The sequence below is a fragment of the Zalophus californianus genome, chromosome 10 (genome assembly GCF_009762305.2).
Source record: "Zalophus californianus isolate mZalCal1 chromosome 10, mZalCal1.pri.v2, whole genome shotgun sequence".
In the NCBI taxonomy this organism is placed as follows: Eukaryota; Metazoa; Chordata; class Mammalia; order Carnivora; family Otariidae; genus Zalophus; species Zalophus californianus.
The window spans coordinates 55,322,901-55,346,998 of record NC_045604.1 but is presented as its reverse complement, the minus strand read 5'-3'; the positions used below and the strand labels follow the sequence as shown (position 1 = coordinate 55,346,998).

The window sequence follows — 24,098 nt, the reverse complement described above, 5'->3', positions numbered from 1 at the left end:
CTGCCTACTCTGACTTCCTCTCCTGCCTCTCCCCATGACCTTTACACCTGAACCCTTTTATCCCAGATCAAAATTGGGTCCCCCCCCCCAGTGGTTCTCAACTATGGTTATAGTGGCATACATTGGAGATATTGAGGGTTCAGTTCCAAACCAGTGTAATAAAGCAAATATTTCAATAAAGGGAATGGAATGAAATTTTTTTGGTTTCCCAGTGCCTATGAAAAGTATGTTTGTGCTATATTGTAGTGTATTAATTGTGCAATAGCATTATGTTTTTTAATATCTTTTGTGTATGTTTTTTTTTTAAGATTTTACTTAATTATTTTAAAGAGAGAGAGAGCATGAGCAGGAGTGGCAGACAGGGAGGGAGAGAGAGAATCTCAAGCAGAGTCCACCCTGAGCTTGGAGCCCAGCATGGGGCTTGATCCTAGGACCCTGAGATCATGACCTGAGCTGAAACCAAGAGTCTGATGCTTAACTGACTGAGCCACCCAGGTGCCCCAGCAATGTATATGCCTTAATTAAAATTTACTTTATTGCTAAAAATGCTAGCCATCATCTTAGCTTTCAGAGTTGTAATCTTTTTGCAGTGTAAGATTTTGCCTCCATGTTGTTGGTTACTGACCGGATTATTTGTTGCAGCTTCTACATCAGCACTTGCTTCAGCTTGCACTTGTATGTTATAAAGTTGGCTTCTCTCCTTTAACCTCATTAACCAACCTCTTCCAGTTTCAAGTTTCTCTTTAGTTTCCTCACCTCTCTCAGCCTTCATAGAATTGAATAGAGTTAGGGCCTCACTCAGGATTGGGTTTTGGCCTAAGGGAACGTGGCTGTTTGATCGGAATCACTGAAACTTTTCTCCATGTCAGTGGTAAAGGTGTTGCACTTTCATTCCTGTGTCCACTGGAGTAGCACTTTTGATTTTATTTAAGAACTTTTATTTCGGGGCACCTGGGTGGCTCAGTTGTTAGCGTCTGCCTTCGGCTCAGGTCATGATCCCAGGGTTAGCCTGGGATCGGGCCCCGTATGGGGCTCCCTGCTCAGCGGGAGGCCTGCTTCTCCCTCTCCCACTCCCCCTGCTTGTGTTCCCTCTCTCTGTGTCTCTGTCAAATAAATAAATAAAATCTTTAAAAAAAAAAAACTTTTCTTTTGAATTTACAACTTGGCTAACTTTGGTGCCAGGGGCCTAGCTTTTGGCCTATCCCTTTCTCACTGAACTTAATCATTTCTAGCTTTTAATTTAAAATGGAGAGACATGAGAATTTTCCTTTCACTTTAACACTTACAGACCATTGTAGGGTTATTAATTGGCCTAATTTCAATATTGTGTTCCGGGGAACAGCTGGTTGGTGGGAGGTCAGAACACACCCAACATTTATCAGTTAAGTTCACTGTCTTAGTTTGTGGTGCCCCAAAACAAGGATAAAAGTAACCTCAGAGATCACTGATCACAGATCACCAATAACAAATAAAATAATAATGAAAAAGTTCGAAATATGGGAATTACCAAAATGTGATACAGACGTGAAGTAAGCAAATGCTGTGGGAAAAATAGTGCTGACAGACTCGCTCATTTGATGCAGGGTTGCCCCAGACCTTCCATTTGTAAAAAACACCGTATCTGCAAAGCACAATAAAATGAGGTAATGCCTGTACTTAAGAGACACCTGAGGAGCCAGACCCAGTCTGAGAAATTCTGATTTAATTGGTCTGGCACAGGGACTATAGTATCTTTAAAAACCTTCCGGGATAAGTCTGCAGCCTGTTGTTGAGAACTACTGATTGATTTTTCTTCCCTCGTGTCATCTTTTCAGAGAGATCTTTCAGACCTTTGCCATTGTATCCAATCTCTTTCCCCTCTTCACTGTCCCTTTACCCAGCTGAGTTTTTTTTATTCTTGTATTTTTATTTACTTATTGTTAAAACTTCCATGAAGGCAGGGGCCCCATCTATCTTTCCATTATAGATCTTAACATCTAAGATAGGGTTTGGCAGCTTATTCTCAACACGTTTTTGTATCTTGTTGAATGAATATTTGTCATTGTAGCAGTGAGGAGGCAATACCAGGTTTATTTCTGTGTAACCTGTAGAGGATTGCTTTGGGAAATTGTATTTCAGAGAATTTACTGAATCCTCCAGCAGGCTTTAAGAGGACATTGGTTTCATTATTTAAGGTTTTAGTATCTAAGGACAAACACACAGAAGGTATGTTATCCCTTGGAATCTTATGGATGTGAGTTAGGTTCTTATGCCAGTGCTCAAAAGGAAGAGATGTTACCATACTTGCAAGTACCTTTGATGGTGTAAGGAGCATTAATGACAGTTGTGTTATGCTCGATGAATATCACTTAACACACAGTAGTTATATGCATCTTTTTGTTATTTTCTCCCATTTTTATTTGCATAAACCACAAGGCAGGTAAGAAGTCAGATGAACCCACACCCATCAACTACTTTTTGTTTACCTATAGTCTTTGTTATTATTCTTGCATATTTTAGATAATGTGTTACACCATTGAGGATAGATTTTTAAATTATTTTAATCATACGCATTTTTTCATCTTCTGGTCTTGAAACTAAATTTTTTCTTTTCAAGTCATTGCTTTTAAAAACATTTGCAATTTTTTTCTTTTCTGTTACAAGACCAAATTGCATTTACTGTTTAGATATTGCAGTATGTATAACAGAGAGAGTCAAGTTGCTTACAATCAGGTGTATAGCTGCTGCAGCTAATTTGTAATATGGTTTTATAGACTTTCATACTTGGCATATATATTGTATTTTTCAGTACTTAACATATTATTTAAAAATCATACATACTTTTTAACATTGTCTTGAGCATCTTTCTGTACAAATCTCTGCTTGTTTTTATAAAGATCTCAAACTAAACATGTTTAAGAACTCTTGCCTCGCCTTCTGCCCCATCGTCCCTAAATCTAGACTTCCTCACTTAACTTCATGTCTTGCTTTTCAAGCTCAAGACCAAAATTGTCCTTGTTTCCTCTTTCCTGGCCTCCTCTACCTAGTCTCTATTTTTCAACCACAGCTACATCATGTTGTGCCTAGGCTTCTGTAGTCTATGATGTTTCCATGTTCCACCTTTGGGCCCCCTACAGTCCCTTCTCTACATTGTAGCCAGGTTGTTTTTAAAAACCAAAGTCATGTCTCTGCTCAAAATGAATGCTCAGAATCGCATTGCTTTAAAGATAAAATTTAAAATTCTAATAGGCCTTCTCATCCAACCTTTTCTTTCCCTTTCAACTCTCCCTTTCTTACTAACTTCGACTCTACTAGCTTTTATGTTTTTGAACATGATAAGCATGTCAGGACTTTAGGGCCTTTGCATTTGCTTTTTCGTCAGCCTTGAAGCTGACTCCTTCCCCCATTAGATCCAAATCAGAAGGCTTTCCCTCAGAGAGGCCTTTAGTGATCAACTAATCTAAAATAATTACACTTTTTTTCCTCATATTGTCCTGTTTAGTTTCATTCATAGCATATGTCACCATCTGAAATAATCCTATTTACCTATATTTTGAATCTCCACGTTAGAAAGTAAGACCCCTGAGAGCAGATTCTACTGTGCTGTCAAAGAATTCTTTATTTAACCCAAGGTTGCAAAGATTTTCTCCTTTTCTCTAGTTTTTACATTTTGTCTATGCTCCTTTTTAAAACAAAATTGAGATGTGACTAACATATAGCGTTGTGTAAGTTTGAGGTATACATGTTGATTTCATGCACTTACATATTGCAGAATAATTACTGCTGTAACATTAGCCGATACTCCCATCACATCAGTTATTTTTTGTGTGTAGTGAGAACATTTAAGATCTTGTCTCTTATCATCTTTGATGTATACAAGAAAGTATTTTGACTATAATCATAATGCTGTGCATTAGATCTCCAGAACATACACGTCTTCTAATTTCAAGTTTGTACCCTTTGCTATCGTCCATTTTGAGTTGTTTCGTATATGGTAGAAGTTATGAATCAGAATTCATTTTTTTATGTTATATATGCCTAATTGTTTCAGCACCATTTGTTAAGAAAACTGTCCCTTATTCACTGAATTTTCTTTGCATTTGTAAAAATCAGATGCCTGTATATATTTGTATTTCTATACTCTATTCTGTTTCATTGATCAGTCTTTTTTTTAGGCCAATACCACACGGTGTTCATGGCTGCTTAACAGATCATGAAATCAGGTGACATTGGTCCTCCAGCTTTATTCTTTTTAATTTAATTTTTTTAAGATTTTGTTTATTTGACAGAGAAAGACAGAGATAGCAACAGAAATAGTGAGAGAGAGCAGGGCGCCTGGGTGGCTCAGTTGGTTAAGCGACTGCCTTCGGCTCAGGTCATAATCCTGGAGTCCCGGGATCGAGTCCCTCAGCGGGGAGTCTGCTTCTCCCTCTGACCTTCTTCCCTCTCGTGCTCTCTATCTCTCATTCTCTCTCTCTCAAATAAATAAATAAAATCTTTAAAGAAAAAATGGTGAGAGAGAGCAGGGGGCGGGGAGAAGAGAGAGAAGCAGGCTCCCCCCTGAGCAGGGAGTCCAACTCCGGGCTCGATCCCCGATCCCAAGACCCTGGGATCATGACCTGAGCCAAAGGCAGACAGTTAACCAACTGAGCCACCCAGATACCCCGAACTTTATTCTTTTTAAAGTTCTTTTGGTTATTCTAGGTCCTGTCTATTTTTTAATAAATTTTAGAACCAGCTTGAAAATTCTACCACCCTCTCCCCCAGAAATTCCTTCTGTGATTTTGTTTGGAATTGATTTGAATCTATAGATCAATTTGGCAAGGAATCACAGTCTTACATATTGGGTCTTTTGACCCATGCACAGGGCATAGCATCATGTATCTAGGTCTTCTTTAATGTTCTATGGTTTTTAATATACTAATCTTGCACATTTTTTGTCGGATGTATTCCTAAGGATTTCATATTTTTAATTGCTAGTATAAGTTGTACTTTAAACTAAAAGTGCTCACACTAACTGGCAAAACCATTATAGTGGAATTGGTCTTTCTGATTTCTGTAGTCTTATTGCTTATGGCTACAAATTTTTTTTTTTTAAGATTTTATTTATTTATTTGACAACGAGAGAGGGAACACAGGCAGGGGGAGTAGAAGAGGGAGAAGCAGGCTTCTTGCAGAGCAGGGAGCCCAATGCAGGGCTCCATCCCAGGACCCTGGGATCACGACCTGAGCCGAAGGCAGACGCTTAAGGACTGAGCCACCCAGGCGCCCCACAAATTCTTTGTTTTTAAAAATGCATATTATTTTTTTTTAAAGATTTTATTTATTTATTTGACAGAGACATAGCGAGAGCAGAAACACAAGCAGAGGGAGTGGGAGAGGGAGAAGCAGGCTTCCTGCAGAGCAGGGAGCCTGATGTGGGACTCGATCCCAGGATCCCGGGATCGTGACCTGAGCCGAAGGCAGACGCTTAATGACTGAGCCACCCAGGTGCCCTAAAAATGCATATTCTTTTATAGCAGTTCGGTTAGGTACATTAAGGGATAGTTTGTCCTTGTCTTTTTTTTTTTAAGATTTTATTTATTTATTTGACAAAGAGATAGAGAGCACAAGTAGGCAGAGAGGCAGGCAGAGGGAGAGGGAGAAGCAGGCTCTCCACTGAGCATTGAGCCCCACCGTGGGGCTCGATCCCAGGACCCTCGGATCCTGACCCGAGCCGAAGGTAGCCGTTCAACCAGCTGAGCCACCCAGGCACCCCTGTCCTTGTCTTTTGATGGAATTATCATTTGACTCATTTATATTACAGTTATGTGTACTTGATTTATATTTTTTCCTGGTGTAGTAGTACTCTAAAACATAAAAACAAGAGTGACTTATAAGCATATGAAAGCATATACTGCCTGAAAACAGAAGCATATAATTAATGGAGGAATGATGTTAATCCTCCTATCATATTTGCATTCCATATGCAGAAACTGATTGATGCCTGTTATCTCAAGCCTGTTAAATTGAATAATAGTATTTGTTAAATAGACAGTCTCCATAGATTTACTGTATTTGACCTATTCGTTTCAGTATGGGTTAAAATTCCTTTTTTTTTTTTTTTAAGTAGACTCCACAGGCAGTGTGGGGCTTGAACACACAATTTTGAGCAGATCAAGGGTAGCATGCTCTACTGACTGAGCCAGCCAGGCGCCTCTGGATTAAAATTCTTATTCTCTACGATAACAGTTAAGCAGTTACAAACCATAAGTAACTAATATGTTCACTGAACGCAGGGTAATTTCGTTTGATTGATTTTGTTGTGTGTTCGTTCTTCAGATTTGACAGTATTAAACAAGTATGACATTATTATTGATACGAGTTACCGAAGATGGATTTCATCACTTTTTATTTTTCAGAATTTTGGGGGACATTTGAATTTACTGAGAGTTTTTCTTTTTTTTTTTTTTAAGATTTTATTTATTTGAGAGCGAGCACGAGCCGGGGGGACAGGGAGAGAGAGAGGCAGACTCTACTGAGCAAGGGATCCTGACATGGAACTCAGTCCCAGGACCCTGGTATCATGACCTGAGTCAAAGGCAGACACTCAACCAATGGAGCCACCCAGGCGCCCCTACTGAGAGTTTCTTTATGCTAAAATTTTCCTCATTTTTCTTTCTTATGTGTGTCTTAAAGGTTTGAAGGGGTGTGACAGGAGGTTTTGGACTCGATGAGTTTCCACCGAAATGTCGGAGAAGTCAGGCCAGAGCACAAAAGCAAAGGATGGGAAAAAGTATGCAACACTCAGTTTATTTAATACTTACAAGGGTAAATCTTTAGAAACTCAGAAAACCACAGGTGAGTAAAATCAAGTGGCATATTTTTATGATTTTCATGGTTTTGTTTTATTGCTATGATTGGTACTCTGGAGCTATTGCTATTAGGAGCTAGGATAAACCCATATTTATGCAACCCTGTGTACATTGAGCCTTTTATGTGTGTACTCATTTTTCAGGGGATGAATTAAATGTCTTACAGTAGAAAGTTTATAATTTTTTTAAAAGGATTTTATTAGAGAGCTAGCAGGAGCGCATGAGCAGGGAGGGGCGCAGAGGAGAGGGAGAAGCAGGCTCCCTGCTGAGCGCAGAGCCTGTGGGGCTCTATCTGGAGACTCCAGGATCGTGACCTGAGATGAAGGCATAGAGGCAGATGCTTAACCAACTGAGCCACCATTTTCAGGGGCCCTAAAAATTGATAAATGTTTTAAAATATGTCTCTTTTTTCCTGTTTGTTGTCAGCAGAAAGTAGAACTATGTGGCTCCAAACGGAGACTTGGTCAATGAGATTAGTAGGCATAGGAATATACAGTAGTGGGTACTTACTCCTGCTTCTAGTTATGGAAGAGAGTCCTGGGATGTTTTGTTTTGTTTTTTGATACCTTGGGCCCACTATTTATAGTGAAAGGTGAAACCTGGACCATGTATGGTATATTAGCAGTGTTCATTATGAATGTAAAGTTCACGTATTTCTTCTCTAATATACTAAATTTTGAGTTTAAAATAGATTTCAGATTACAAAACCACTTAATTGCCTGTGTTTTCCTTTTCATAGTATATAGGGTTGTTAGAATGTTTAAGTCATCTTTTCAGTGGCTTGATAGGTTAATATAATTTCTATATTGGATTATTGTTGCAGGTGTGTGGCTTAGTTTTAAAATTCTTATTTTAAGATAAAAGGAAATAATAGTTCAAGATTCCATTGACACCTGTTGTCTTTCTATATTGTTTTAAGAATAAATTGAGCAATAAAATAGATGTTCAAAGAAAGTTGATGTTATTGATCTTTAGTTGCAGCTCGACATGGATTACAGAGTCTTGGAAAAGTTGGTATTTCACGGCGTATGCCTCCACCTGCTAACCTCCCAAGTCTCAAAGCAGAAAACAAAGGCAATGACCCTAATGTGAACATTGTACCTAAAGATGGCACTGGATGGGCATCCAAACAAGAGCAGCATGAAGAAGAAAAGTGAGTCAAAGTCAACTAAAAAATGAAACTATTTCTTTGTAGGGAACTTTTTTTTTTTTAAGATTTTATTTTTAAGTAATCTCCACACCCAGCGTGGGGCTCAAACCCACAACCTCGAGATCAAGAGTTGCATGCTGCAGTGACTGAGCCAGCCAGGCACCCTGTAGGGAACTTCTGTTTGAGTTTGTTCTCTGTGCTAGACATTGAACTATGTATGTTAGGTATCTCAGGCCATTTGAAGTCATTTACATAGTCACCTTTTGATGAATTTTTTGTGTGTGTGAGTAGGTTTATTGGCAGTATTTCCATGTGTCAAGGTAGAACAGATGACGGAATTGCTAATCACAGCTTTTCTTATGTACTGTGTCAGGCTCCCTCGAACCCCCACCATATCAGGCATTCACTTTCTAATATAATTAAGAGTTGATTCTATTAAATAATTTCCATGATGCTAAGAATTTCTGTCTGCCTGGTTCACTGAAACTATACCTGATGCACATTTTAAGTGCTCAAGTAATACTATTTAAATGAATAAAGAATTAGCAAGCAGGCTACGATAGAATTAATAATGTCCCTTTTAATCATTCAGCATATATTTAGCATTCTGTATTTCAGGGATTATGCAAAGCTCTTAATTTCTTGAATGACCAAGTGAAGTAGTGGTAATTTAGAAAAATAGTACAAGTAATTGGGTACTTGATGCTTTTTGCCTGTATCTGTTATCAAATTTCTGTACTCCTATTTGGGGAGCTTTATATAGTAAATTTGACTTTACTTGGATAAAACTTGTCAAAGACATTGTTCTCTGTTTCTTAGTTGTTCTAGATTTATTTTGTAGTAGCAAGCCAGTTACAAGGTCTGAGTGTACCAGAAATATATTGCCTCTCTTAAGTCTCTTAACTACTACCTTTTTCATTTTCAAGCATTAACTCATTACAAAGATTGACTAAAACTGTAGATTCTTTTAAAACACCTTTTACTCGGGCACCTGGGTGGCTCAGTCATTTAAGTGTCTAACTCTTGACTTTGGCTCAAATCATGATCTCAGGGTTCTGAGATCGAGCCCTGCATCAGGCTCTGCACTGGGCGTGGAGCCTGCTTAAGATTCTCTCTCTGCCCCTCCCCCCCAACCCCACCCCTCCAAAAACAAAACAAAACAAAACACCTTTTACTCTTGGGGAGGTATCAGGCAAGTAGCTGTTACCTCTTTGAATAACAGTAATAAGTACAGTGGTGAACCTGTTGACTGTCAGATGGAGAGTTTCCTTAGCTTTAGCCCTGGCTAAGTCCACCAGTCCAGACAGTATGTATACCTATAATGTTATTTCTAATTATATATAAATGTTTACTTCTTTAAAATAGATTTTGGTAGCTATACTCAATAATGAGTGTTTCTTTTTTTCTTTTTTACAAAATGAAAAACAAGTAAAGCTATCTTCTCCTTGGGTTATTAAAAGGAAGAAATGAAAGGGGATGAAAAGAGCTATACTTTATTTAAAGGAATGTTGCAGAGGAAAAGCGTTTGAGAGATGCATCTATGAGTAAATATGTAGCCAAAACAGTTATACACAAATTTACCTTAACTACGATATTCATTTTTATTTTATTTGAACATACAGTATGTGAAATAATGGATTCATATTTTTTTCAAGAACACCAGAAGTTCCACCAGCACAGCCAAAACCTGGGGTTGCAGCTCCCCCAGAAGTAGCACCTGCTCCCAAATCTTGGGCCAGTAACAAGCAAGGTGGGCAAGGAGATGGTAAGTGGACATAAGCTGGGGAAACTCGCTAGGTTTGATAGTTACTGAACAGCCATGCAGGAGATAAGGGGTGGATTTTGACAGGGGCAGAAAACGTTGTCAAGGATATACTCAGGTCCTAAAAAACGGTCCTTCTTTCAACTGTTGGGGTAGTTTCAGTGCCAAGATCCATGTATGAGCCAATGATAGGGATTTAAAAAGGAGTCTTTAAGATACTCTCCCACATTGTTTTTATCTTCACCCTACATGACCAGAAAAAACTTTGTACCTTCTGCTCTTTGGGGCATAAAAGTACCCAGATACTGTATAAATGGCTAGAAGCTATATTTATCACCATCTGTGCTCCCTATCCTCTTCTATTTCAAACATGTGCTACTCAGGATTTCCATGGTAGAGAAGACCTAGACAGTAGCTATAAAGCATGGTAGCTGTAATACTACCCACCTAAGGAATGATGGACTCCCTAGCAGAATTTAAATTTTCCACTTGCAAAACAGGGAAGGTCTATAAAACATTGTATAGAAAATCTACGCCCTATCTATGCCCTCAAGTTAATAAAATCAGATCTTTTAATTTAATAGAAGTATATAAATAAATAGGCAAGTAGGTAGGTAGATGGGTGAATGGGTGACTAATGAGGTGCAGTCAGTATCTCAGTGATAAATTTAGTGAAGGCATTTTAGCCTCATTGTGATACTTGCAGTGTTGATTCATATATTGTTTCAGTAATACTGTTTGGTTCTTAGAGTTATTAGCAAAAGAGTTTGACTTTTTGAAAAATGTAAGGAGTTATTGTAAAAGAAAAACAGGAGTGAAATTCTCATTTTCCTTATCTTCAATGAGTCCTGAACAATGTCTGGCAGATTCCTTTCTTAGATTTTTATCTCCTCATGGCTGTTCATTAACTTTCCAAGGGATTCTAATTCTAAATAAATGTTAAAGTTTTATGGATACAAACAGTGGAATAATTATATATATAGAATTATATATATATATGGAATAATTTATCAGAAAAGCAGAGTCCTCTATCGTGGGAGGGTTTTTTCATTATCTTCAGTATAAAAATTACATTTAATGTTTTAAAAAAAATCTGTAGGAATCCAGGTGAATAGTCATTTTCAGCAAGAATTTCCCAGCCTGCAGGCAGCTGGGGATCAGGAAAAAAAAGAAAAAGAAACAAGTGATGACAATTATGGACCTGGACCCAGTTTACGCCCACCAAGTAAGAATACTTTTTATTTCATAGAAATAGTGAATGAGATCATATTTGTATTTTATTTTGTAACATAACCCACCCAATATTATTGTATGTGTGACTTACCTCCTTTGAAAAGACAGAGTAACTGCTGTCATTCCGGTGTGGTTTTCACATGCACAGCATTGGTATAACTTAGAGAATATGTTGGGGCGCCTGAGTGGCTCAGTTGACTGCCTTCGGCTCAGGTCGTGATCCTGGAGTCCCGGGATCAAGTCCCGCATCGGGCTCCCTGCTCGGCAGGGAGTCTGCTTCTCCTTCTGACCCTCTTCTCTCTCGTGCTCTCTATCTCTCATTCTAATCTCTCTCTCAAATAAATAAATAAAATCTTAAAAAAAATAATAAAATAAAAGAACATGTTGGAAATGTACATCTTGGGCCTCACACCCAACCCACTAAATTAGAAATCTGCATTTTAACAAGATTCCTGGGTGAGTTCTTTGCACATTAATATTGGTCATTTTTACAGTAGTAAAAATTTGGAACCAACCCCTCTAATATGCAAATATTTATTTGTAAATCATATCCATTTATCTGCTACTCTGTTAACATTCGGTGATCCTGTGCTTTCTGAACTCACACCAAAGAACCAAATAAATTTGGATAGTAAGAAATACTTGTATTATGGACATAAAGGAAGAGCTAAAAATAGAAATATAAAATCCTTGAGATTAAGTGTCTTATTTATTAATTATATTAGTTTTCTATTGTCTTTACCAAATATCTGAAAGGATCCTGTATACATGGGAGATTTCTCTTCGGTGATGGTTACAAATCTGTATTTCTGATAACCTAATACATTTCATACTTCTTATGGCTCATTTCTTGTCTGGGTAAATCATCTTTTCTTATTTTTATTTTTAATTGTTACATAGTTGATGTGTTTATATTAGAAATAGATTGTCAGCTGTATTTTCTTTATTTTTTTAAGATTTTTTTATTTTTAATTTTAAGTAACTTCTACACTCAACATGGGGCTTGAACTTAGAACCCTGAGATCAGGAGTTCCATGCTGTACCCACTGAGCCAGCCAGGCACCCCTCTATTATTTTCTTGTTCAGTTGATTTTCACCAGTTATCTGTTCCTGCAGAGCAGATTTGGCAGCTTAAAACAACAACTGAACTAGACTTAATGATTTCACACAGTATCCAAGGGTCAAAGAATCTTTGAGCTGCTTAGCTAGGAGTTGTGGCACAGGAACTCTCTCAACAACCTTGCAGTATGTCATCTAATGCTGACTTGACAGGGCTACTATTCCAGGCTCACTCGTGGTAGCTCTTTTGTGTGTGGGCTGCTCACAGCATTGCTTCCCCAGATAAAGTAAAGAGTGACAGGACTACTCCCACTCAGGATGGAAGCCCAGTCTTTTATAACTTAACCCCATAAGAGACACGTCATCACTGCTGCTTTATTCTGTAGGTAACACAAACCAATCCTGGTACAGGGTGTGAATACCAGGAGGTAGAAACCCATTTTGGGTCATCTTAGAGGCTACCTACCAAAGAGATACCCTTATAAAATCATTTACCTATTTTACTGAGTGTAGTTTTACCAGATACTATAGTCACTAAATTTGCCCCCTTGGGCACATGTAACTAGCCATAGTAGCCTGAAAACAGATAAGGGCATTACTGTCACCACAGGACTCCCAACCCTCTTCCCTCAGGACACCTCCAGGTATAACAGTGACTTTAATCTCTATAACAAATAACGGTAAAGCTCAATAGAAAAGTTTTTTTTTTTTTAAGATTTTATTTTTTATTTATTTGACACGGAGAGAGACAACAAGAGAGGGAACACAAGCAGGGGGAGTGGGAGAGGGAGAAGCAGGCTTCCCACGGAGCAGGGAGCCCAAGGCGGGGCTCGATCCCAGGACCCTGGGATCACGACCTGAGCCAAAAGCAGGCGCTTAACGATTGAGCCACCCCTCGATAGAGAAGTTCTAATATTTTCTTCCCCAACCCCAGTATTTGCTTTTGGTGGTACCCTCTGTGGTACATTTGCTCTGCTTTGGAAGCCACTGTTCTTGATATCCCAAACACTTTGAAAGCAGTAGGACATAGATTAGATTTTCACTACTCCTTCACTGTGTTTTGTTACTCTGTTGAATTGTGTAATGTGCCTAGTTTGATTTCACTGTATTCCATTTTCAGCTTTTTTCTTATGCCCCTCCCCCTTTTTAATTTCAATTCTAAATTCTGTGGAGCTGTTTCTTTGTTTTATTTATTTATTTTTTAATATTTATTTATTTGACAGAGAGACAGCAAGAGAGGGAACACAAGCAGGGGGAGTGGGAGAGGGAGAAGCAGGCTTCCCGCGGAGCAGGGAGCCCGATGTGGGGCTCAATCCCAGGACCCCAGGATCATGACCTGAGCCGAAGGCAGATGCTTAACGACTGAGCCACAGGCACCCTGTTTCTTTGTTTTAATTGAATTTCTTACCTCTCTCCATACCAGATGTTGCTTGTTGGAGAGATGGTGGTAAGTCTGCTGGATCACCTTTGACATCTGACCAAGATGAAAAGCTCTCTGGCCAGGATGAAAGCACGGCTGGAACATCAGAACAAAATGATATCCTCAAAGTGGTGGAAAAGAGGATAGCTTGTGGTCCTCCACAGGCTAAACTGAATGGACAGCAGCCTGCTCTTGCTTCCCAGTACAGAGCTATGATGCCTCCTTATGTAAGTATTGTTAAAGAGGCAAGTTGTTAAATAAGAGGTTTTTGCTCTGGGTTCCATGGAGAGAATTAGAATGGGGAAAAGTTTGGATCTTTATTTGCATTAACATCTAACTAAAAATTAGCATTTTCCTTGATTATGGATGCAGGAAATAAATCACAGAAGTATCAGGAGTACCCTAGTTTTTATCATTAATAGGGATCATATTTATTTTCATTTCCTATCATATTGTGGATATGGCAAAATATACTCAGTAATACTTCAAAGTAGTTATTAGACCCATGGGTAGCCCCACTTGTTATTTAATGAAAGCACATACATTACCATATCATAAATTTGCTTTTTAAATACTGTGTTAACAAAATTTTAGCATAATTGTTTTCTTTTGTAGTATTCTGTGTTTTAGATTATGTATTTAAAACATTTCTATGAGAAGAGATTTCATAGGATTGACCAGACTGCCAAGGGGGGTTGTTCATGGCACAAAAAAGGTTAATATGTGCTTTAGCTTTAAAGTTTTTATTGGTAAACATACCTTTTACATTCTTTTTAATTTCTCAATATGGAATATTTTGAACATATGCAAAAACAGAAATAATAGTACAGTGAGCCCCCCCCTTCTTCTATATCTACCACCCATCTTCAGTAGTTATCAACTTGTGGTTAGTCTTGGTTCAGCTATTTCCCACCACCTCCAGTTACTGAAGCAACATTTTAGATACATCGTTTCATCCATATATGTTTTAGGTTGTATTTTAAAACATAAAAACTAGGAGAAAAATCCACCATGGCATTATCACACCTAAAAGGAAAGTTTTGGTTTTTTATCTAAAAAAAAAAAAAATTTTTTTTAAAAGATTGATTTATTTATGGGTTGGACAGAGAGAGGAGGAAGGGGAGTCTTTTTTTTTTTTTTTAAGATTTTGTTTATTTGAGAGAGAATGAGAGAGAGCACGAGAGGGAAGAGGGTCAGAGGGAGAAGCAGACTCCCTGCTGAGCAGGGAGCCCAATGTGGGACTCGATCGCGGGACTCCAGGATCATGACCTGAGCTGAAGGCAGTCGCTTAACCAACTGAGCCACCCAGGCGCCCGAGGAGGGGGAGTCTTACGCAGACTCTGCCCTGAGTGCAGAGCCTGGCATGGGCTCGATCTCATGACCCTGAGATCACAACCTGAGCCGAAACCAAGAGTCAGACATGCGACGGACTGTGCCACCCAGGCGCCCCTAAAAAAAGTTTTTAAAAACATCAAGTCAGTATCCCGATTTCTCTGGTTTTCTCATGATTAGGATCCAAATAACATCTATTATTTGAGATTGATATTTTTCTTAGGAATCCTGTTGCCTTTGGTTACTTCTTTCCCTCCATCTCCCTCACTCTCTCTTTTTTGGAGGGGAGCTTGTTATGTATTTGTTATCCTGTGGAGTTTTTCATAGTCTGGATTTTGCTGATTCTATTTTTGTAGTTTTATTTAATATATATTTGTGACCCATATATTTCTGTAAATTAATAGGTAGATTTGGTGCCCTCAAACGTTTGTTTGCTGTCAGCCTTCTGTGAAATGATAGGGTAAACTACATGTGCCCAAGTAAATAAATTAACATTTTTCAGGAGACCATTAATCTCAAAAGAGAGTAAGGGTCTGGTTCTTATACTTATTTTTATTTATGACTTAATTCCTAAGTATTCAGGCACTAAATTTCCATATTTTTTCATATTTTCTTTGTATTTAATTATTCTAGGGGAGAGGAGGGAAATAAATAATTAAAAGTATATATATTTTTTTAATTTAGGAGCATGATAAAAATCAGTCATATAAGCATATAAGAAAAATTACTGAAAAATTATTTACACCAAACTACTTGTCTCCTAATAGTTTCCAAATTGTTCTTCCAAAGACCCCTGAATTTTCAGGCCTGGGGTTTGGGATGGTTGAAGGGAAAGTTTTAAAAGGGGAGACCAAGCAGGTTTTTTCCAGTTTCATCAATCATTTTATAGTTCCACTAACAAAAACATTTTTTATTGTTATGTTAATCACCATACATTACATCATCAGTTTTTGATGTAGAGTTCCGTGATTCATTGCTTGTGCACAACACCCAGTGCTCCATGCAGAATGTGCCCTCTTTAATACCCATCACCAGGCTAACCCATCCCCCTACCCTCCTCCCCTCTAGAACCCTCAGTTTGTTTTTCAAAGTCCATCGTCTCTCATGGTTCGTCTCCCCCTCCGACTTACTCCCCTTCATTCTTCCCTTCCTGCTATCTTCTTCTTTTTCTTTTTTCTTAAAATATGTTGCATTATTTGTTTCAGAAGTACAGATCTGTGATTCAACAGTCTTGCACAATTCACAGCACTCACCATAGCACATACCCTCCCCAATGTCTGTCACCCAGCCACCCCATCCCTCCCACCCCCCACCACTCCAGCAACCCTCAGTTTGTTTCCTGAGATTAAGAATTCCTCGTATCAGTGAGGTCATATGATACATGTCTTTCTCTGATTGACTTATTTCACTCAGCGTAACACCCTCCAGTTCCATCCATGTCGTTGCAAATGGCAAGATCTCATTCCTTTTGATGGCTGCATAATATTCCATTGTGTATATATACCACATCTTCTTTATCCATTCATCTGCCGGTGGACATCTTGGCTCTTTCCATAGTTTGGCTATTGTGGACATTGCTGCTATAAACATTGGGCTGCACGTACCCCTTCGGATCCCTACATTTGTATCTTTGTGGTAAATACCCAGCAGTGCAATTGCTGGATCGTGTGGTAACTCTATTTTCAACTGTTTGAGGAAACTCCATACTGTTTTCCAGAGGGGTTGTACCAGCTTGCATTCCCACCAACGGTGTAGGAGGGTTCCCCTTTCTCCACATCCCCGCCAACATCTGGCGTTTCAGACTTGTTAATTTTAGCCATTCTGACTGGTGTGAGGTGGTATCTCATTGAGGTTTTGATTTGGATTTCCCTGATGCCGAGCGATGTTGAGCACTTTTTCATGTGTCTCTTGGCCATTTGGATGTCTTCTTTGGAAAAATGTCTGTTCATGTCTTCTGCCCTTTTCTTGATTGGATTATTTGTTCTTTGGGTTTTGAGTTTAATAAGTTCTTTATAGATTTTGGATACTAGCCCTTTATCTGATATGTCATTTGCAAATATTTTCTCCCATTCTGTCGGTTGTCTTTTGGTTTTGTGGACTGTTTCTTTTGCTGTGCAAAAGCTTTTTATCTTGATGAAATCCCAAGAGTTCATTTTTGCCCTTGCTTCCCTTGCCTTTGGCGATGTTTCTAGGAAGAAGTTGCTGTGGCTGAGGTCGAAGAGGTTGCTACCTGTGTTCTCCTTTAGGATTTTGATGGACTGCTGTCTCAAGTTTAGGTCTTTCAACCATTTGGAGTCTATTTTTGTGTGTGGTGTAAGGAAATGGTCCAGTTTCATTCTTCTGCATGTGGCTGTCTAATTTTCCCAACATCATTTGTTGAAGAGACTGTCTTTTTCCCATTGGACATTCTTTCCTGCTTTGTCAAAGATAAGTTGACCATAGAGTTGAGGGTCCATTTCTGGGCTCTCGATTCTGTTCCATTGATCTATGTGTCTGTTTTTGTGCCAGTCCCATACTGTCTTGATGATGACAGCTTTGTAATAGAGTTGGAAGTCCGGAATTGTGATGCCGCCAGCTTTGCTTTTCTTTTTCAATATTCCTCTGGCTATTCAGGGTCTCTTCTGGTTCCATACAAATTTTAGGATTCTTTGTTCGATTTCTTTGAAAAAAGTGGATGGTATTTTGATGGGGATTGCATTGAATGTGTAGATTGCTCTAGGTAGCATTGACATCTTCACAATGTTGGTTCTCCCAATCCATGAGCATGGAACGTTTTTCCATTTCTTTGTGTCTTCTGCAATTTCTTTCATGAGTATTTTATAGTTTTCTGAGTACAGATCCTTTGCCTCTTTGGTTAAATTTATTCCTAGGTATCTTATGGTTTTGGGTGCAATTGTGAATGGGATCGACTGCTCGATTTGTCTCTCTTCTGTCTTGTTGTTGGTGTATAGGAATGCCACTGATTTCTGTGCATTGATTTTATATCCTGCTACTTGACTGAATTCCTGTATGAGTTCTAGCAGTTTTGGGGTGGAGTCTTTTGGGTTTTCCACATAAAGTATCATATCATCTGCAAAGAGTGAGAGTTTGACTTCCTCTTTGCCGATTTGGATGCTTTTGATTTCTTTTTGTTGTCTGATTGCTGTGGCTAGGACTTCTAATACTATGTTGAATAGCAGTGGTGATAGTGGACATCCCTGCCGCGTTCCTGACCTCATTGAGAATGATATTTGCTGTAGGTTTTTCATAGATGGCTTTTATGATATTGAGGTATGTACCCTCTATCCCTATACTCTGAAGAGTTTTGATCAAGAAAGGATGCTGTACTTTGTCAAATGCTTTTTCTGCATCTATTGAGAGGATCATATGATTCTTGTTCTTTCTTTTGTTAATGTGTTGTATCACGTTGATTGATTTGCGGATGTTTTTAAAACCATCACTATATATTGAGAATTTAAAGATTGTTTCTACACTTATTTTTGTGGCAAATTCCTAAATTTTAAGCATTTAATACATCAAATTAATCTCTATGTCTGACTAATCAGCAGAAGAGGGATCTAATGAAACTTTACCTGTGCACATTTGCCTCCAACTGTGTTTTTGCTAACTTTCAGTACAGGATGATGTAACCAAAAATTCTCAGCATTCGCCAGACTAAAAGCTTCTCCATCTGAGCTTCAGCTGCTGCTTAACTTAAAATTAACTTGCTCTAACCCTACTTAGAAATGCATCTTTAGATGGAATGATCATATAAACAGCCTTTCTTCAAGTACAGAGTAATTTCTTTACCTAACAGGTTTTGTTGTTTTTTTTTTTTTTAAAGAAAAGCTAATCTATTTCAGGATGTAAATTACGTGTTTAAGGTAATACAGTCTTTTCTTTCTTGCCTGCCTTCCTTCCCTTCTCACTCCCTCCCACCCTCTCTCCTTTCTTTTTTCCCCCTCTTTCCTTCTTTTTCTTTCTTTTCTTTCTTTTCTTTTCTTTTCTTTTCCTTCTTGTATTTTGACCTGGTTATAAGCAAATAGCTAGAAGCACATCTTTTGACATTTGTTCCCTTCTCTTGGCGGTGTTGTCTTCATACTCTAACTTCTCCTAAACTTCACTTCTCAAATCCAAGTTCCCATAGAGAGCAACATCCTTGTACCTCAGCTTATGATAATGATCTGTATATTAGCTTGAATCAGAATCCACCTATTTCCAACCCTTGGGAAATCTCCCATACCCACTATCTTCCTCACTCCCCTGGATTATGGACCATACTTTTATCTAAACTGAGTTTCTCGGGGCACCTGAGAGGCTCAGTCGTTAGGCGTCTGCCTTCGGCTCAGGTCATGATCCCAGGGTCCTGGGATTGAGCCCTGCATCTGGCTCCCTGCTTGGCGGGAAGCCTGGTTCTCCCACTCCCCGTTTGCGTTCCCTGTCTTGCTTTCTCTCTCTCTGTCAGATAAATAAACTAAAATCTTTAAAATAAACTGAATTTCTCTTTACCAACAAATCTGCCTTCAGTTAATCTATTGCATTATGATGAAGTGTCACATTATTTCCTTTCAGGTATTTGAACTTAGGGCTCTGCAGGTCCCTGGGGTGCATGCATGTTGTCTTTTTAGGTTTTTCATGTTGGTACATAATCATGTGATTTTGTTAATGCGATAGCAGAAGTTCTTTCTAGGATGTGTCCTAGTTATTATCCATATTTGTAAAGTCTTGCTAGATGCAGTAGTCTTAAGAGATGGCTTGTTATTGAGGGTGAATGATGATTTATACCAGCTGATACAACTAATTATAGAATGGTTTATTATAATCTTTCTTTCTATAAATTATCTGAGGTTTAGTTAGGGTGATCTTTTTTATATATATACATAACTTGGTTGCAGAATTTACCAATTTTGTTTTCTTCATTCAGATGTTTCAACAGTATCCGAGGATGGCGTATCCTCCTCTTCATGGTCCCATGAGGTTTCCACCTTCTTTATCTGAAACAAACAAGTAAGACTATTAAATGATAAAAGTTGCCAAGGCACGAGGGCACATATGCTCATTAAGATTTTCTGGAGGTTGAATGGATTGTGATGATTGATTCATTATTTTGACCTCAGAGTACAGTTGCCATGAACAAATAATTGACTTTTATAAGATAGAACAATACTTTATTCTTCTAAAACTTTAAATTGACGTTAAGATTCTGAAAACTGAAAATCATGGCATGACAGTTGTTTATCCTTTCTTCCTTCCATGATGTTAATGACTCCCCATTTTCTTTTCTTTTTTTTTTTTTTGTTTAATGTGAGACTCGAACATTCTCCTCATTAGAATTTCTTCATACACATGTCAGGTGCAGAATATTTTGTACATCAGACAATACTAATGTTGAATTGAAATGAACTAAATTCCAGTCTTTTGATATTTACATAATTTAGAATCATTAAAACTTTGTATCTTTTCCCCTCATAACCTCTTGTTCATTAGAAGCCTTCGAGGAAGGGGTCCACCTCCTTCATGGGCCTCTGAGCCTGAACGCCCCTCCATCCTTAGTGCTTCAGAACTAAAGGAGCTTGATAAATTTGATAACCTAGATGCTGAAGCTGATGAAGGTTGGGCAGGTAAGAGGCAAAATTAATTGTTTTTAGTTTTTGGATGTTTTTAAACAGTCAGTCTGAATTTTCCTTAATTTACTAGGTGCTCAGATGGAAGTAGATTATACAGAACAGCTGAATTTCAGTGATGATGATGAGCAAGGAAGTAGTAGTCCTAAAGAAAACAGCAGGTAAGCTATTGGAACAACTTCCATGAGTAATACTATGAATTCATTGATATAACATTATCCATTTATGCAGAGAGGTTTCATTAATAGTCATTTGTTCCTTTTTTATAGAATTTCTATATTCTACTCCAAGAACTTACTGAGTGGGAAGTTGACTAATAAGCCAAATTTTAAAGTACAGCTAGTCAAGGAATTAAAGTTTGATGCTTCTAAAGAAAATACATATTTTAAAAAAGATGTTTAGATTCTGGTCATCTAATTGGTGATTTTTTTTTTAATTTTATTTATTTATCAGAGAGAGACACAGCAAGAGAGGGAACACAAGCAGGGGGAGTGGGAAAGGGAGAAGCAGGCTTCTCGCTGAGCAGGGAGCCCGATGTGGGGCTCATTCCCAGGACCCAGGGATCATGACCTGAGCTGAAGGCAGACGCTTAATGACTGAGCCACACAGGTGCCCCTAATTGGTGATGTTTTTTTTTTTTTAAAGATTTTATTTATTTGAGGGAGAGAGAGCACATGAGAGGGGATAGGGTCAGAGGGAGAAGCAGACTCCCCGCTGAGCAGGGATCCCGATTCAGGACTCGATTCCGGGACTCCAGGATCATGACCCGAGCCAAAGGCAGTCGCTCAACCAACTGAGCCACCAAGGCGCCCTGATTGGTGATATTTTGAAAGACAATATCAGAGACTATTTCAAACTTGTTACTTGCTTGAACTGATTCATATTTACAAAATTGGAGAAAAATTACTTGAATTACTATAGCTGCTTTTTTAAACTTGAGCAAGCAACATTAAAGTTTGAAAAATGGGAGCTTTTCATCTCTAATATAGGGACATCAGAGTCAGAAATATATGGATTATATACCATAAAAATTGGGCTCTTAAAATACAAGGAGCTTGCATGCACATGCAATTAGTTGTTAGAAGTTTTGGTAGAATTGGTAGAGTTTCTAGCCATGGCATTGTAATATACTGCTGTTTCATGATCAGTTCTGAGATGCCTGGCACTTGTGATTTTAAAAAATACTATAGTTTGACTTCTGTCTTTTCATTAAGTCAGAATAAGAATACAGGTATTAATTATAATATTACTTGGTTGCACTTAGATGAGACTTTTTGGGTGGAGGTCAATCAAATGGTTGGGATATATTCCTTTGTGAAGTTGTATGTCAAGATTGAGTGTCCATATTTGACAGCTACTCTACTGCACTTTACACCTTGTGATGATAGCTTAGCCAAACCTAGGTCCTAACACATTATAGACATATGGCATATATTTACTGAATGAATGAATGAATGAATAGCACCATTGGTCACAAGACCATCTCATTTCTTGATATATTCCCACTCCACCCACTAAAACCATAGAGAAATAATCTTTATAGACAAAATGCTTTTACTTAGGTGTAGTCTGTCCACTTTACTTTCTAATTTCACCTGGATTTTGATTGCTTAGTGAGGATCAAGGTTCAAAAGCTTCTGAAAACACTGAAAACCGAAAAGAAGCAGATGAAGCTTGCAACACGAAGTCATCTTCTCAGATACCTGCCCAGCCATCAGTATCAAAAGGTCCCTATGGGAAGGGACCTCCATTTAATCAGGTTTGTTGGACTTAAGATCGTTTTCACTACCTGTACCTTGGTTGAATTAATCTTGTAATCATAAAATTGAAAGAAGAATTAGGAAAAGGAAACTGTATCTTTTGTCTTGAATAGTTGTACATCTAAACCATAATTTTATTGCATTATTAATAGGAACTGTCAATACAGTAGCTAAAATTAACAAGTAGAAACTAAAGTTTCACCTTTTTTCTGTCTTGTAACTGTTTGGTCCTATTAAAGTGGAGGTTTAAACTTTTTCCAAACATTGCTAAGTGCTTTATGGTTTACTGAGTTCTTTGTAAATTCTAGTCAGTATTCATATGTGAAATAATACGGTGAGTAGGGAATCACACATAAGGAGTAGAGAAATCTATTAAGTGTGAGTCATTTTGAAGAACATTGTTAAAGGAAATAATGTAGGTAAACAGATACACTTGATCATACTTCCAAGAAACTGCATTGCAAGCTGGGAATTAAAAAGGGCTGTCATCCAGAGAGTCCACTTGACTCATAGTGTACTCAGCATATATTTGTTGAATTCATACAAAACAGATGGAGGAACTGGTCCCTTCAAGGAGATAAAAGGTAGATAGCTAACAGTCTCTGTAAAATGAAAAGACATCAAATATCATTTGCGAGACAGTGTGATAAATGGTGTGACAGAGCGCACATAATGAGTTCTTAGAGCATTCTCCGGAAAAGGTTTTGCAAAAGACTTGGTACTTGAAGTGGGAATTAGCCAGTAAACAAAGGGAAGAGAGAAATTTCAAGCAGTGGGAACATGTTCAGAGTAGAGAAGCACGAGAAAGCATGGCACATTCTAGAAGTCTCCAGTAGTTTGATACAGGAGAGGAGTTAAGACAGCTGCATAATAACCAGTTGTTAAATGTATGTTATACAAGGAAGTTTGAATTTTATTCTTAAGGCATTGATTAGTCATTGGAGAATAAATTTGTGAATTCGAAAAAGGATTTTTCAAGTTTTTTTTTTTTTTAATAAAATTCATGTTTTATGTGACTTAAATTTACTGGCTTGACATGGGGAGTGATAATCCTTTCCCATGAAAGAATAGAGGAATATCATATACCATATCTTGATGCGTGTGTGTGTGTTTTGTGTGTGACATTGTATTAGCAAGTGAATAGTGTTGTGAAGTGTAGCAAGTGAGTATGTATTGTATTTGATTCCAATATGTTTTAGATGTTTCATTTCTTTAGGTAAATCTCATACATTTAGTTTGCCATTAGGAAAAAATGCAGAAAAAGAATAGGGCTTACGTAAATAAAATTCCAAATTAAAGGCGTACTTCTCCACTGCCAAATTACCTGTGGTAGAATTTCAGAATTTATACACTAAAATTCTACTTTTTGCAAAGTCCATTTGAGATTCTAATCTTATTAAAATGGCAGAGTGATTTTATAGAATATAATGTTATCATGCAGTGAGTGGTGTACTTTTATTAAAAAAGAGAAAAGGATGAAGATGGTTTACTGTTTGCCATCTTGTAGTGCCACTGAAAAAAATTTACGTTCAGTAATATTTCCAGTAGATATCTTTTATCTGGTTATTTTGTAATATTCCTTATCTTTATTATAGGAACGTGGACCATCTTCACACCTGCCACCACCTCCAAAATTGCTTGCACAGCAGGTAAATGTTAAATGCTTCTTTGTGGTCTGTATATATTATTTGATTTTATTTCTTTAATGGAAAGATTTCTGTATGTTTCTTACAACTTTTATGAAACAACTAGGGATATTACCTTGTTAGTTCTTTGCATATCTTCCTCTTTTTTCTCCTCTTCGTTCTCAGTTGATAGGCATGCTCCTAATTTCTCTAAGAAAATGAGAAGCAACTGTTTTTCCCATTTCAGTGCCCTTCTTATTCTGACTTCTTCCTATCTTTGCTGCTAAGGGCAACCCTTCTTACTGTTCTTTGCTCCCATCT

At 37.9% G+C, this 24,098-nt stretch overlaps 1 protein-coding gene across 13 annotated transcripts in view; it reads left to right on the top strand.

Moving 5' to 3' along the window:
• PRRC2C (proline rich coiled-coil 2C) overlaps positions 1 to 24,098 on the top strand; it is a 92,774-nt gene that overhangs the window by 13,757 nt on the left and 54,919 nt on the right. For 9 of the 13 annotated variants that reach the window (XM_027612255.2, XM_027612262.2, XM_027612257.2 and 6 more), the window contains exons 2-11: positions 6,658 to 6,819; positions 7,809 to 7,986; positions 9,639 to 9,748; positions 10,845 to 10,970; positions 13,461 to 13,684; positions 19,693 to 19,775; positions 20,256 to 20,389; positions 20,466 to 20,553; positions 22,007 to 22,151; positions 23,748 to 23,801. In XM_027612255.2, coding sequence (XP_027468056.1) covers positions 6,708 to 6,819; positions 7,809 to 7,986; positions 9,639 to 9,748; positions 10,845 to 10,970; positions 13,461 to 13,684; positions 19,693 to 19,775; positions 20,256 to 20,389; positions 20,466 to 20,553; positions 22,007 to 22,151; positions 23,748 to 23,801 — 1,254 coding nt within the window. In that variant the 5' untranslated portion in view covers positions 6,658 to 6,707. The remainder of the gene's footprint in view (positions 1 to 6,657; positions 6,820 to 7,808; positions 7,987 to 9,638; positions 9,749 to 10,844; positions 10,971 to 13,460; positions 13,685 to 19,692; positions 19,776 to 20,255; positions 20,390 to 20,465; positions 20,554 to 22,006; positions 22,152 to 23,747; positions 23,802 to 24,098) is intronic. The other 4 variants (XM_027612259.2, XM_027612256.2, XM_027612263.2 and 1 more) reach the window with 2 other exon arrangements.